Source organism: Amia ocellicauda, chromosome 5 (genome assembly GCF_036373705.1).
Source record: "Amia ocellicauda isolate fAmiCal2 chromosome 5, fAmiCal2.hap1, whole genome shotgun sequence".
Lineage (NCBI taxonomy): Eukaryota > Metazoa > Chordata > Actinopteri > Amiiformes > Amiidae > Amia > Amia ocellicauda.
Genome location: NC_089854.1, coordinates 25,394,872 through 25,409,962, shown reverse-complemented (window position 1 = coordinate 25,409,962; position 15,091 = coordinate 25,394,872). Strand labels below are relative to the sequence as shown.

At 38.5% G+C, this 15,091-nt stretch overlaps 1 protein-coding gene across 1 annotated transcript in view; it reads left to right on the top strand.

The window, feature by feature from the left end:
* aspscr1 (ASPSCR1 tether for SLC2A4, UBX domain containing) overlaps positions 1–15,091 on the top strand; it is a 61,755-nt gene that overhangs the window by 15,447 nt on the left and 31,217 nt on the right. Inside the window, exons 5-9 of the mRNA XM_066704565.1 lie at positions 2,628–2,685; positions 3,685–3,758; positions 4,649–5,243; positions 10,542–10,601; positions 12,629–12,768. Of these exons, the coding sequence (XP_066560662.1) occupies positions 2,628–2,685; positions 3,685–3,758; positions 4,649–5,243; positions 10,542–10,601; positions 12,629–12,768 (927 nt within the window). The remainder of the gene's footprint in view (positions 1–2,627; positions 2,686–3,684; positions 3,759–4,648; positions 5,244–10,541; positions 10,602–12,628; positions 12,769–15,091) is intronic.

The window sequence follows — 15,091 nt, the reverse complement described above, 5'->3', positions numbered from 1 at the left end:
CAAAATGAACAAGTTTCTCTAATGAAGCTCAACAACAGAGAGCTGCACGGGAAGATGTGCCATGCCCCGTGACGGCAGTGGAAGATGCAGCTTGGGTTTGATGGCTGGAGAAAGGGGAGTCAAGACACTCGGATGGAAGATGAGGTGTGATAATTGGCTTGACAGTTTGTTTGTTTTCCATTGGGACTAATCGTGTAAATCATAATATTTCTATATGCATCTGAAATACCAGTTCAATAAATCCCTTTAAGAGGACATGAGGAAAAATGTTTCAGTAAGCTGCAATCTGGTGCAATTAAAGCCTATATCACTTTGGTGTACATTTAAAAACATGTAGGAAGAGCCCAGATTCAAATTCAATTGAAGGATTAATGAGAGAGGCTTAAAATCGGTAAACTAAAGGATTTAAAATACTACAGGGAAAAAAATGAAACCAAACAAACCAGGTTGCTTAGTCTACAAAGTTGAACACTTAATACTAAACTTGTGTCAAACTCCGGGACATTAGTGGGGCTTTAGGGGGGGCTAACCTTGTTAATTACAACTTAAAGAACTAAAAGCACATCACCCAGGTAAAAGGGTACACTATAAGTCAAAACCATAACCTACTCTTGGCCTAAACTCTCAAACCAGATGAAAATCTGTTGTGATCCCAAAGTTATTTCACCTTCAAAGCCTAGAAAAGATAATTAACACATGGCTTTTGTTTAGGTTTGATGTCAGCAATGTTGAACCCAGATTGTCTAGGTGCAGATGGTCACAGCGTAAATGATGGAAGCTTGGAGTAAGGTGAGCTAGATGTGCTTTCATGTCAGCAGGAAGCTGCTGATCTTTGACCCTCTCAACCTCAAATCCAGGCTGTCGACACAGTTTCCCTAAGTGGCCCGTAAAGATTAGCATATGGAGTGTGGCTGGAGCGTGCTGGCTCTCATGGCAAGTGGGCTAGTAATCATCTCCCCACCTTGGCATTCCTGTAGGTGTTTTCTGCTGTCGATGTTAGAATTTTCCAATGGAGATCAATTAACAGGCCAAACAAAAGCCCGAAAGGTAACCATGAATTTCAACTGGATGTATTTAGTTGGAAAAAGTTTTTGGTCTAAGACGGCAGCTGCAGCAGAGCATAAATATACCATTGTCATTATTGGTTATTAACCAAAATGTGAACCCTACATTCATGTTTGAAATATTATATTATTTCTTGCCATTTAATTGAAGGACTTTTTTTTTAATGGACAAAGACATCTAAAACACTGCAACAATTGCATTCCTTGTAATGTTTCTGAGCAGAGTCAATTGCTGCCTCTCCTCTTGTTACATGTCTAAGCATCAAAGAAGGGCTGCAATCCTGCCCTAACCTTGTGGCAGTCCCAGTCCATATTGCTGACAGGTGTTTCATTTACAATGAATCTACTTAGGATTACTTTCTGTACATTCATATTACTTCTTCAAAGATGAAAAGATAAATTATTACATCAGCATGATAAAGTGTAACAGAAACCTTCTGTGATTGATGCTGGCATTCCTCACGAGCCATTTTAATAAAGTTATTTTTTGTATGACAAAAAAATATTTTGATTTTTTTTTTTTTTTTTTTTTTTTTTACATCTTCTCCACATTTTCCTCCAGTAATTATTTCAAAAGGAAAGGAAACTTAAGTTTGATTTTGTACACAAAACAGTAATAATATATATTTGAGCTTGTTGTTTCTTCAGCTTTAAAAAGTTATCAGTATATTTTATTTGTTTTTTATTGACAGATTTTATTCGTCACCCTATGAGGAGCTTCACAAGAAAGCATGTGGCACACATTGTGTGTTAAGTCCGTTACCACACTACCCAAAGTATTTACCATCGACTATCACAGAGCTTTGACTATTGAGTTAACTATTTCAGTATGGCCCATTTCACCGTGTATAGAACAACGCAACAAAAATAAATCCAATTCTTTGTCCTTATTTATTTGGCATTGAAAAGGTTAAGTGGTCAAATAGACTGCTGGGATATATATATATATATATATATATATATATATATATATATATATATAATGATATTTGTGTGTAAAACTAGTTCTCCTGATTTTATAATGAACTAAATGTTTGTGAAAGCCTTTGACTTTGGACATCTGGTCCCAGGACAAGCCTGTCCAATGAACTGCAGACCCCCCTAATGATAACTGGTCGGCAGTCGCACACATTCCCAGTGCTACAAAGGTGTTTATTTGTAGTGGAAGCTGTGGGGTGAAAGGCAGCACTCACACTGCTGAAAGAGTCGGTCATAAAAGCAGCTGACTGAAGCCATTCCCATCGTCTCTTTCTCTCCTTCCAACATCATTAACATCACGAACATTTGGCAACAAAAAAAACAAAAAAACATACCTTTTGTAATATATATGTGTGTATATGTATAAATCTGTAGGTATGTATTGACAATATAAAATATATTAAAAGTAGCGCAGTTTTTAACTATAAATTACCACACACATTCTCCCCGCAGTTTAATATGAATCATCTCAAACAGACACTTGGATCAATGGGTTACCAGCCTGTCTATCGATGCTGTTTGAAGATTGCACTTTATTGTTCGGAAAGGTCAAGTTCTTCAAAGCTGTCCTTCTGTTCCCCACAGGGTATCTGAGCCACAGCTGTTGGAATCCACTCCAGTTTGTGTTTATATGAGAGATGAGGTAGGTCATCGTGGTCTTGGAGAGAGGTTTTATTGGTGAAGACTCACTGGATGCCATGATATTGTTATTTTTTGGGGGCGGAGTTGCAGAAAAAGGGGAAATGTATTCATATATCACCATAGCATGAATCTTGGGAGAAAAGAAAAACACACAATCCTAAATCTGAAGCATGTGATAGTCTTTCACACCATGGCAAGTTCATACGAATTTTAACGGAGAGACTGGACCACCAAGTGACGACTACATCCCAGCTTATTTATATTGTTTAGTTTAAGCTATAACATTGTGCTTTACAATTCTCCCCAGGTTTTTCAATTTAAAAGTTCAGACGCTGATTTTTACCATATTGGATCAGATCTTTCGTCCTGACACATGTGATTATCGTGGAACTGGTTTGACAGTCTGGGCAGCTAGCCAGTGTTTTGAGTTTGTGTTTATTTAATAGGAGTTATTTCTAATATCAAATTGCATACAAAAGTAACTGGCTCCCTTTACTACGCCTAAAACACAAGTAAACTTTCAAGAGCTCTTTGAATTTCCAGGCCTAGCTGACTGATATACAAATTTCCTTGATTTTATTGTGTAATTTGACATGATTGTCAGGCAAATGAGAACAAACAATATTCTACAATAATAACTGACAACCCTAAAATATCTTGTGACCAAGGTCTTTATTACAGCCGCATTCATTTTCCTACTTTCTTTTTATCTTTATATTAAATTAGTTTTGCTAAGAAAAAAAAAAAAAAATGTGTATATATATATATATGAATATTTTAAAAAAATATTGAAAATGCTCTCTCTGCAACTAAGGATTTTATACCATTATGCTTGCATTTTTTGGTAGAGTTTTGTTGATCTGTCTTAACAATATTCCTACTGAATTTGTATTATTTTTATTATTACATTATAGGGTTAATTAATTATATTAATACTAGTACAACTGCTATTATATCTACTGATACCAGTAATGGTAATCGATGTGAATGTTTAATTAAGGTTGCTGGGGAGGAAGCGCTGAAGAAGATGACACTGAAGTCTCTTGGTCTCAGTAGTGGCAGTGCCATTGTCAGGTGCGTTTGGACAGTTTGTTCTTTGTGGCTTTTGGGTGAAAGGTGGTAAATTGCAAGATTTATCTGAAAGAAGCCTATTTACATTAAGATATGAGACTGGTGTTGTGATGGTCCCTCTTCCACTCCACGAGTTGCACAATGTCCATTGGCAGGAGTGTTTCATAGTTCCTTTGATGTGTTTTGCTGGTGATTTCAATCCCCTTTAACATTGAAATCAAAATTTGATAGACTAAAAATACCTTATAAAACTCTCCAGGGCGCCTACTGTTTAAGCATAGAAGAACAGGAAAGGTAATTGTCAAACTGGTTGAAATAACATTTCCGCTACTAGATACTTGAGTTTAAACTGTTCAGTCCTACCTCTCACCTTTAAGAAGCAAAGAGTACCCCAGTTCCCCTGATGTACCTGACAACTTCACTGTGTCTTCTGGTTTAAGTATTGCTAATTGCAGAGCATAAAAATAGCTTGGGTGTAAGAGCTTGGAGAAGTCATGTTGACATATTTTATCTTGAGAATGCATGCTTAAGGTTGGTCATTTACATAATTGAAAAGTTTCCAATTTTTTCCACAGTTTGACTAGCACACACAATGTTGATGCTTTCTAATAAGGTTAACTTTTTCCTAATGGTGAGGGTTTGCACAGAGAAGTCTTTTGGGTACACCTTTGCCTCTGTATAGGATTTTTCCTATTTTCAGTAGGCAGCCAAACCACATTTTTTAATTGACTGCATGTTTCCTCCTGTCCATGCTAAACAGCATTAAATGATGCACACTTTTGCTTGTTATCCTGTTCTGTCTTGTGCAGCAGGTAGGTGGGTAGTATTTGCTGAAGAATGTATGAAGGTTCGAGTTTGTGAAGCTTTTTATCTCTGTGTATTTCCCACAATAGATATGTGCTGAAGAAGTCAAAGTCCCCTGAGCAAGGTGAACCCATGGAAGTAGGGGGGGCTGCATCAGCTCCTGCTGCCATGGAGATCAAGGGGACAAAAGAGGAGCTGAAGGTGGTGCATCAGCCCCTGCCAGCTGAGTTAACGCCTGAGTGTGCGGCTCTTGATAAGACGGAGCCAGAAGCTCCCTCGGAGCAGCCGGTTGTTGTGCCCACCCCGTTACAAAGCAGTACCTCAGAGATCAGCAAAATAAAAAGTGAAGCAGACCTGAATCTAGATCCTCAACCAGAATCTGTAGAACCTGTGCCAGTTAAAGATCAAACTGTCAAAACCCAAGAATCCAATTGGGAGCCTCCTCCAGAACGGCCCGGACCTTCCACTGAGAGGCCCTCGGAGATGAAGCCAGGCTCAGCCCCACCTCCAAAACCAAGCAACTTCGTGCCCTTCTCTGGAGGTGGGCAGCGGCTGGGGGGCCCGGGAGCCGACAGTGTTCAGACAGGAAGTAGACTACCTAGCACCAGTTCACAGACATCCCTCTCTAGCCACGGAGGACCGCCACAGGCCAAGAAACCCAAGCCCAGCAGCAGCGAGATAAAGGTAGGAGCTTGCAAACATCTACCGAGAGCAGGCAAGAGCTGGAGAAATCTGCTATATGTCTGTGGACTTGTTTTTAAATGCTTTCTGGTTTTAGAAATGATTTTTAAAAATATTTTAATCATAAGTATTAAAACCTTTGAATGTTTTTTATTTTTAAAATGTAAAATACTTTACCAAATAAATAGTATTTCTAGCATTTGAGGTCCATTGGTGTAAATTACCCACTGCATCCAGTTGCAAAATTAGTATCCTGTGGTTTTTGCCTTTTGATATGAGGAATGTCGTTTGCTAGTTTGTTTTCTGGGGGGTTTTTGTACAGAGAATAAGACGGACCTTGTTCCATTGGCATCAGGTCCATTGACATATCACACACCATTTTCCTACACTCTTCCCAGTATAAACACTTTATCTGCATGGAAAGGACTTTCAGCATCAAAGCCCTATGCTCTCATTGGGTGGCATCTAATTTTGAATGGTTTCTATTCTCCATAGTTTTCAAGGGAGTTAATAGTATGGATTTAAAAAAAAACATATATATATATCAGTACTTTAATGTATGTGCACATGTGGGAAGATCCAAGTAAGTACTCAGTTTTGTTTTTTGGGGTTTTGAGTGTATTAGATCTTTTAAGTGCATTGACTTGGAGTAGTAATAAGCATATTCAGTACAATATGCATCTTATAAGAAACCCTTAATATATATATATTTTTTTAATTAATGCTACGTTTTTATTACAAGTGTAGGAGAATAGAATTTCTGCTGTGGAGCAGAATGTGGGAGCCTTATGTTTTTGGAGGACATTAGGGATTAATTAAAATGTCCTTGAAGAGTTGTACATTACGAAAGTTTAAACTGAATGTTCTTATGACAGTGCTGCACTGCTTTAAATTGCCAAAACGCATGTAGGAGAAAGTGACAAATTGAAGTTTACCAGATATTCTTTATTCTGAATCTCTTAGAAATAATTTGTGCAATTCTGAATTGTTTTAATTAACTTACCCAGCATGGGAGAATTGTTGGACTGTGGAAAAGCTGGATTTTCATTTTTCATGTAAATGACACAGTATTTCTTTGTCTTTTTATTATGTATGTTGAAGTCCGCCAGCTTCTTCAGACTGCTGTTGCACAAGGCATCACAACACATGCAGACAGTCAGGGAATTGGATGCGTGCTTAATAACAGTATAACTTAATAACAACATAATAATAATAATGTATTTGAAACAGCATCCACCCACACAGGCACAGGCAGACACTCATATTAAAATAATTCTGTTCCCCAATACATCATATTGCCTCAGTTCTGCAGTAGTGAGAGCCACAGAAAGCTAGGGTGAAGGAGCTGGAGACACAGTGGCAATCAGCATTTTGAGCTGTACTCCATGGCTAAACAAACAAAGTTGCCACTTTGATCACGTTCTAGAACTCTTTGATCTTGGCTGTTTGAATCTGATAATGACGTTTAATTGATTATGAGGAATTATGGAATGCCGGCCTAGTTGTGTTTTTATTATTTCTGTAGTTTTTTTGTTATTTATTTTCCCTTTGCTTTCAGAAAGAGGGGCAATATTGCATGCAAATGTTCTTCTGGCTCTTTTTTCCTTTAAAATAAATAAAGTCCTCAACTTCAAAGCCATGCTCAGTTAATAAAAGCCCCAACATTTTCCATTAATATCAGACAGTTTGGTTTTAACCATTAAATAGAAAGAAAAAGAAAGAAAGGAAAAACAGGACTGGATAAAATAATGCATTTTGCTTGTTTTTGTATGTTATGGACATTTAGCAGGCCAAACCAGCTTATAGTCTTTGATGTCAGTAGCTTTAATTATTCATAGGTAGTTTCTCTAGATTTCCTTTTGCAAATCAGAGAGGATTGTTTTTTGCCCTTTCTCGATTACAGTGTTTATAGTTCCAAGTTATAATAACAGTTGGAGGATCACCTCTCTTTGAAGTCAGCGTCAGTCATTTTTGTTCCTGTCCTAGGCCAGAGCGCTGACCCCTAACTAGGCCTGATTACTTCCTTGGCGTACCAGAGATAACTGTAAATACATGCCTTTGATATCTGCCCATGAGTTGGCCAGCCTCGGGGGGATACCATATGGGCTATTACAATTAGGGAGGCCAGAGAGAGATGGGTACAACTCCCTGATCAAAGACCTGAGAGATGGTTTTATTCCCAAGACGGTGGGAAACTATGGAGAAAAAGTCAATTTACAGTTTCACAAAGCATGAGAAGCTGGAGTCTGCATATAACTTGTGGGAATTTTGGTATATGAGTGTTTAGTTTATACCCATACAAATGTGTGTGTGTGCAGAACGCTCAAGCCTTCAGTTTTACAGAGCTTTCAAAAATGAAAATCGATGAAAAAATAAAAGACCCTCCAAAACCATATTTGGTTTTCGTTCCCTTAAATCTGGAGGATTCTGTTTAATGGTGGTGTGGGTGGGGGCGGGGGTTGTATGCTCCTTTGTGTAATGACCTTTACCAGCTGCATTAATTAGTAGGCTGGAGATGAAAGGGCAACTTTTTCTTTCTCGATTTTCTTTTTCTTCTTTTTGCCCTTCTTTTTTTGTTGTTGTTTCTTGAGCCCTGAACTGTTGACAGCTGTGGAGCCAAAGCGACTCTTGGGAGAAGCCAGTGGTCTAGTGGGAAGTCCCAGTGATGCCGAGTCATTAGCAACATTTATTACCAAGAACAATAACTACGGAGACCGAAACTGCGCTTTTGTCTCTGTGAATGTCTTTGTTGAGGTTCCGTACGTTGAATTGGGCAGATGGAAAAAGCACTCTTGTGTGGTCGACCGTTTTTTAAAAGGAAAGATTACTAATTTTAAGTGTCTTGGGTTTCTTAATGAATGGCCTCAACTGGAACATGAACATGTTTTTTAAAAAACAATCTTTAATAAGAGACAGTGTCATCATTGGCCTTCTCTCCTCCCCGGTACTGGTTATCACTCAAGAACATACTCTTGCACTAAGGGCTCCAGTTTGAATCGGAAAAATTACTCTAGCAGAACGAAAAGGCCGTTGTGGGAAGGTTGGAGACTCTGTGATTTTTTTTTTTTTATTATTGGAGTGCAAGAAATATTTCACCAGCTTTCCATGACTTCTTGTGTCAGAACTTCCAATTGTATTTATTTTTCTGAACAAATGTACATAAAAATTAAAGGGAGTGTAAAAATAAATCTTGCCACTCAGGGGAAAGGTTAGCACAGGTTAGCTGGCACAGCATTGGATCTGCAGTGCTGAGATTCTCTAGCAGTCCGGGCTTAGTAACTGCTTAATGCACTGGCTGCTGATAAGGATGATCAGGTTCTCTTTGTAGTTGCACCCGCTCATTAGAATAACGCTCAACTTGACTCCGGGCCAACTTCCGGAGCTTCCTTCAACCGGGAGCCATTGCCGTTTAGATTAGTTTTGTGAACAAAGCTGACTTGCTAATTAAAGTATCTGGTTTCTCTTTTAATCACCTTTGTGAGCTCCGTGGCCAAGGTGGCTCCAGCGTGTTTTAATTATGCAGCCGAGAGAGCAGAGGAAAGCTAGCTTTGAAACCTGGGAGACACCATCCACTAGTGCCAAGAAAAGCAGAAGCAAATCTACGGATGTTTAAGTTCTAATTACCGTTGGGCTTCACTTGCGAATCTCCATGTGTTTGAAAAGGCAGCAGTGAGTTGTGTATTGTATATCTGTCATAGGAGCTGGGAATGCTAAAGGTGTATCGTGCTAACAGAAAGCATGTTTGCAGATGGAAAATATTTGTTGTAGGAAATATTTATTGAGATGGCCTCAATAATGTTTGTGCGACTTGCACCACATACAAACAAGTATGGAGTTCTGTTTTACAACAGTGCTAAGTCATTAAGGAATAGATGGAAAACCCCCAGGGATGTGTTGTGTAAAAAGTGGTCAGAATACATTTTGTTTGTACATTGTTTATTTTCTAAGAGAAAGAAGAATGTACTTATTTGATGAAGGACTCTTAATACTTTTCGGCCAATGAAAAAGGAATGAAGTTTTATTCTGTATGATGTGTGTTAATCATAACTCTTAATGATATGGTGCAAACTTGCCTGTTCCTCGTTACTTGTTACTTAAGTTCTAGGATCCCTGTGACTGCTGTGTTCCAAGTTCAATAACGTGTGTTCCAGTGAGTCTGGGGTAAGAGACAGTGGGCCATTTCAAAAGAGGATTATAACTCGCCTGGCGAGCCCTGCTTGTTAAACTATATTAGAAACAGTTTGAGATAAATCTTTCATCAAAGGCGCTCTGAATGGTACTATCAAGGTTGTTGACTTCTAGTAGTTACAATTAGTGACGTCGGGGCTGAGCAGAGTTTTAGATCTGATGTATTGTTTGGAAATAAATCTGGTGTTTAAAGCATTAAAGAACTGGCAGCATCCTTTTTGGCAGCTTTGTCTTGCTGGTTGATATTTTGCCACATTTCCAGCCTTAACCCTATAGTGTGTGTGGCTTCAGCTGTCAGTTTAACACACAACAGACGCAATGAATGGGCCTTGGAGCCTAATCTCTGTGGACTGACATGGATTTGAAACCAATAGTAATTTAATTTGCTGATGTCATTTTGCTCCTGAGTAGTGATTTAAGAAGGAATACAAACTTTGATTAACTGACCAAATAAAATATAATACACTTGGGATTTTAGTAATGCTTGTACATCCCACTTTAACATAAACAACTGTCTTTGTGTAATAATAATGTGTACATCAATAAAAAAAAAAAAAAAGTTTTTTAATTACATCCATGAATTTTATCCGCTAATGGGACTGCCAGAAACTAGTATTTCTTGCTCATAATAAGTAGTGATAAGTAATAAGTAGATAAGTAGAGATTCCACTTTAATTCCCCTGTTATATTGCAGTTTATTTGCATATTTTGAATAATTACAAATGCACCTTATTAAAGGCATTGCTTTGATTCACACCACCTATAAATAAACAAACTAAAGGGGGAAAAAATGAAATAAAAATAAAATTCCATATTTCTTGGAGAGAAAACCCGAGATGGATGTCAGAGGAGAGTTCCTCATGGGGACACTCCTAAGGTCTTCTGGTTGAGAGCTCTAATTATCATGCTGTTACCCTGTAGTTACAATGGACTGTGGTATGTTTTCTAAAAAAATAATAAAAAATAAAAAATAGGTCCACCACCCACGCTGGCCTGGGTAGACTTTCCAAATGTCACTTTAATGACAGAAATAGTTGGACAAAGCCTTGTAATTTTGATCAGGCTCTTTTTTAAGAATGCTTTTGTAATTGTTATTTTTAATTTTCATTTCAGGGCCCAGTACGTGCCAAACATGGAGAATGGGACATTGCGCAGGGAGAGGATGTTTTAGAGGTATATATAACTCTCAATTCATGGGATGCCTTTTCAATTAACTCATACTGAGATGCATGTTGCTAGAAGGAAAAAAAAAATCTTAGATGGTACCATTTAATTGATGTTTATGTGGATGTTTTTGAGTTTGTTGTTTTTGTGTGGTGGGGTGGAACTAGTCAATGTACTCTTTGGGTATTCATATTTTTTTGTAATTGACACTCATCAGTGTCAGAATTATAGGTGCTTTTGAAGTGTGATCATGGGGCTCTGAAGCTCAGAGAATGAGATCTTTCCAGGATCCCACACAGAGGTATCTGTATGGTTACTCTCCATGCTCTATGTTTCTGTAGAAGCAACCATAGGAAGTTTTAATCCAGTCATCAACCTACATCAATCACAGTAATTCATATTTAAACTACTGTTTACTAAACAACACAGTGAGGCTTTGGTGGCATGTTATATTACACTACTGTTTTATATTGCGATCTGTCATGTGAAACATTTGATGTATGTACACAGTTTCTTACCCCTGTACAACCACAGAAAATTCCTGAAACACATTCCTCAGTTGGTCGAAATGGGTTTTTGTATTTGGTTGTCTTCTCCACGTCCTCTGTTAAATTGTTTGTTGAACACTCTTGGTCACAGAATGAATGAGCTAGAGAGAGATAAAGAAAGAAAGGAAAAGAAAGAAAGAGAAAAAGCACAAGCGGTTTGACAATAGGGCCTCCCTTCCTTGATGCAGCAGACATCAAAACAGACCCAGGATGAAGAACAAAGTGACTTGTCAGATTAAAGGCCTGTCATATTGGCCATAAATGAAGCCTCTCGGATGGTGATTGGAGCTTGGCAGCAGGCTGAGCCAGAGTGTCGCACCACAGTGGGCATGTCGCCGAGCCAAGCTCGGTGTCTGCTCTCCAAGGCTGAAATGGTGCTTTCTATAAAACATCTAAAAATATCTGTCCCGTCTTCTCTCTTCCTCCTGTTTTCTCTATCCCATTGCTTATGATCCAGGAAATGGAGTTGAGGTTAGGCATGTTCATTTCAGCAAACGGGTCTGAAGAAGACAGAATCTTGATATGCAAAAAAAAAAAAAAAAAGAACAAGCCAAGCGCACACACATACAGTAGACATTGAATGCATTGAGCTGGAAAAAGCTTTTCTTAAGAAGGAAGAAGGAAGAAAAAATCTTGTGAGATATACATTAACCAGCAGATAAGATGGGATTAAGTTGTTTAGTTTTGTAAAAGCAAAAGCTTATGTTTACCATTCCTGTAAGGGTCGCTTTAATTTATTAAAACATATTTTTTAAGTAATATTCTAATAACTTATTTAACTGCTGTTGTGAGTGCTGAGTGTGTGTGCACCTCTCCGAATGTTGTATTTGGTGCATTCTATATCGTGAATGTTTTAGCGTCCTTTAATATTATTGTTTTTAATGTAAATGAGGCATGTCATAAAGGAAGCATGTTAGAGTCCATCATTTCCTACGAGCTCCTGTATCCCTTCACATTGTCAGACAGGCATGACGGGTGCCCCACTGAGATCGGGTCCTCGAGGAGTACTACAGTAGTGTAGAGGGAGGCTAAACTGGCACAAAGATACACTTATGGTACTTACATTAATGGTAGCCTATACATTACTTCCTTCTGAAATGTATATCAAGATTTTAAAATAAGTTTTCTTTTTAACATTCAGGAACCTTATCCAGCAGGCATCTCCCACCATGCTTACTTTAACATGATCCTAATGTTAAAAAAGGCAAAAAAAAAAAAAAAAAAAAAAAAAGGAAACCAATGTAAACTTAATGTGGTGGGTAATGATTTCTGAAAAGTACCCTCCGAACACTGCTGGTTTATCAACCTTCACTCTGTGCTGTACTGACAGTGGCCTCAGGGGGGAGCTCTAACCTGTGTGCTGTATAGTCTCAGGTTTTGCCAATGTAACTAAAGTGACGGTGGAGAAAGTTGCAAAGTGACAGTTTTTTTCTGCTAGTTAGTGTTCGTGAGAGTCCCCACAAAACTGACACTTCTTTCTCATTACAGCCGGTGGACAGAGAGCCCCTTGTGTATCATATAGATGCTGGAGAGCGTCGCCACAGCGACACCGAAGACCTTCCAGATGAGTTCTTTGAGGTGACCGTCGATGACATCAGGAGGCGGTTTGCACAGCTCAAGAGCGAACGGTAACTTTTTTTTTTTTTTTTTTATCCCGCTTTTCGGTCAATCACAATACAAGAAAGGACACTTGTCTATGATAAACCATCACATTTCACAAGAAAGTGCTTTAAGCATGACTTCCTTCAGGTTCTCTCCTGTGTGTTCTGGGCTTTCACAAAACAGAAGTGTATCCGTGAAGAGAAACAGAGAGTTTAGCTGGGTCTGAGAGGGCCAGGACAGGAATGAGATGAGCTTTGGTTTACAAGGGATGGAGGGATTTGAGGGAGGCATCATGGCATGCTTGCTTTAAATCGCACATTTCACACAATGCAGGTTTTCTGTCAGATGTCTTCATATCCTTGCCAGGCAACCCAGGACAGTGACACATTTCCTGAAAATAAGAGCCAATGTTATGAAATCACTCTAGAAAAGTTCACTTGAGGGCATCGGAATTTAAATGTAGCCTCTATTATTGACCTACCTAAAATGACTTACCTCTCATTTTCAGGGGACCATGGGTATTTAAAGAGCACGCTGAATTATTTTTAAACTAAAAATTGTAACTTGCAGTTCCTTAATTAAAAGCCCTTGGAATCACAATGTAAAAGACAGTGATGAATGTTGCAAAACACCTCTTTTTCTGCCAGTTAAGTGTATTGCTGGGTTGTTGTTTTTTACGAGTTATTCTTCAAAATAGACATTTCTTGATGTACATCTGCTTTCTGGTGGTTTGAGGTAATGGTAAATGAATGTAACCACAATTGACTAATGTTTTAGACAGTCTGCCCATCTTCGTTTTAATTTTAATTTAAGTATATTTAATTGTATTTAGTTTCTGGAAAATTCTGATGAGCAATAAAATGTTTATTGCAATCGTATACATGGGGTGTCAACAAAATATACTAGTTGTTTCATGTTGCTCTGTAATTACATAAATTTGTTGTATTGAGGTTAAAATATTTGGCTCACAGCAGTTGTACAATCATCCAAGTTCTTGCCAAGACCACTAATTCAAAATGACTTTTCTCATTTGTCTGTCATGATAAGACAAATTCTTTATCGGCAGCATTATGGTGAGATTTAAAAGAATAACTCTGTCAAAGTATTACTTAGCAGTTTCTAATTTTTATTTTGCTACGTATCAGACATATAATGCAGAAAAAGCCTCACTCAGGCCATATCAGTCACCTATGTCCAATTTTGTACTGATGCCTTGAATGGTCAGAATAAAGAGGTCTTCAAGGAAGGGGTCTGGAAATATGTTCTGGGAAGTAGCCATATGAGTCTATGTAAAAACCAAAGAGAAAGAAAAACATAATCTACTGGAAACTGATGAGATTATGTTGTGCTTTTTAGCTGGTTTAAATTAAATCTGTGCCATTGCCACTTTGAAGTAAGTTTGCACATTGGTCTGGGCTTGTTAAGCCCTCAGATGCAGAATTCTTTCACCTTTGGGATTGAATCTGATCTCTGCAGATGTGAGAGGAAAGCTTCCGTTTCTTAAATCAAAACAGGGCAGGTTGTGTGTGTAAATACATCAGTCAATATTGCTGAAACTAAGTCGTCAAGTCCAGCTAAATCTGGGAATAATATGTAATGCTGTGTGCCCAGACAGGTGTGTTCACTATGTTCTTAAGAGCCGGAGAATATTCATGGTGCTTACACTGACAGAAAACAGCTTTATAATCCCCCTAATGTTCACGGACAAAGCTGAAACAACTTCTCTTCAATAAGGAGTCATGTGATTATATTGAGACTAAATGACCCCCCCAATCTCTCCACCAGATTTAGATGTAAAGTCAACAATCCGCTGTACTCCACTAAAATTGTAATGTTGTTTGACAGAGCACTTATTTGGTACTAGTCTGAAGGTAACGGGTGCTTCAATCCAGAGAAAGCGAGGGAGAATCTCTGTCCTGTGTGCTTGCGCTAGGTAATGTTCATCTCATGATGCACAGTGAGCTCCTGGGTGTAATTTAATGTTTTTGTGCTCGGCACCCTACCTGTAACAGACCTGTCTTTTTAACATTGTATTGTACACCTTGGTCCAAAATGTATGACTTAACTTTGAGTTTTGAGTTTTGACTCAATTTTAATTGGGGCTGGGCATGTCCTAGCTCCGCCACAGACAGACAGACCCATATTGGCCCATTATGGCTTGATATTTGGTGCTGCTTGCACGCATGACTGACACGCACTGGGCGGCTTCTCTGTCTTCTTTCCCTAATTGGTGTGCGCTCCCCACTTTCCTATAGGCGGAGGAGGCAGCCTGATGGCTCCCTTGTTCTGTGGAATCATCTCCAATTGTATAACATAGAATTAACCAACCACAGTTCCCCCCCAGGCATC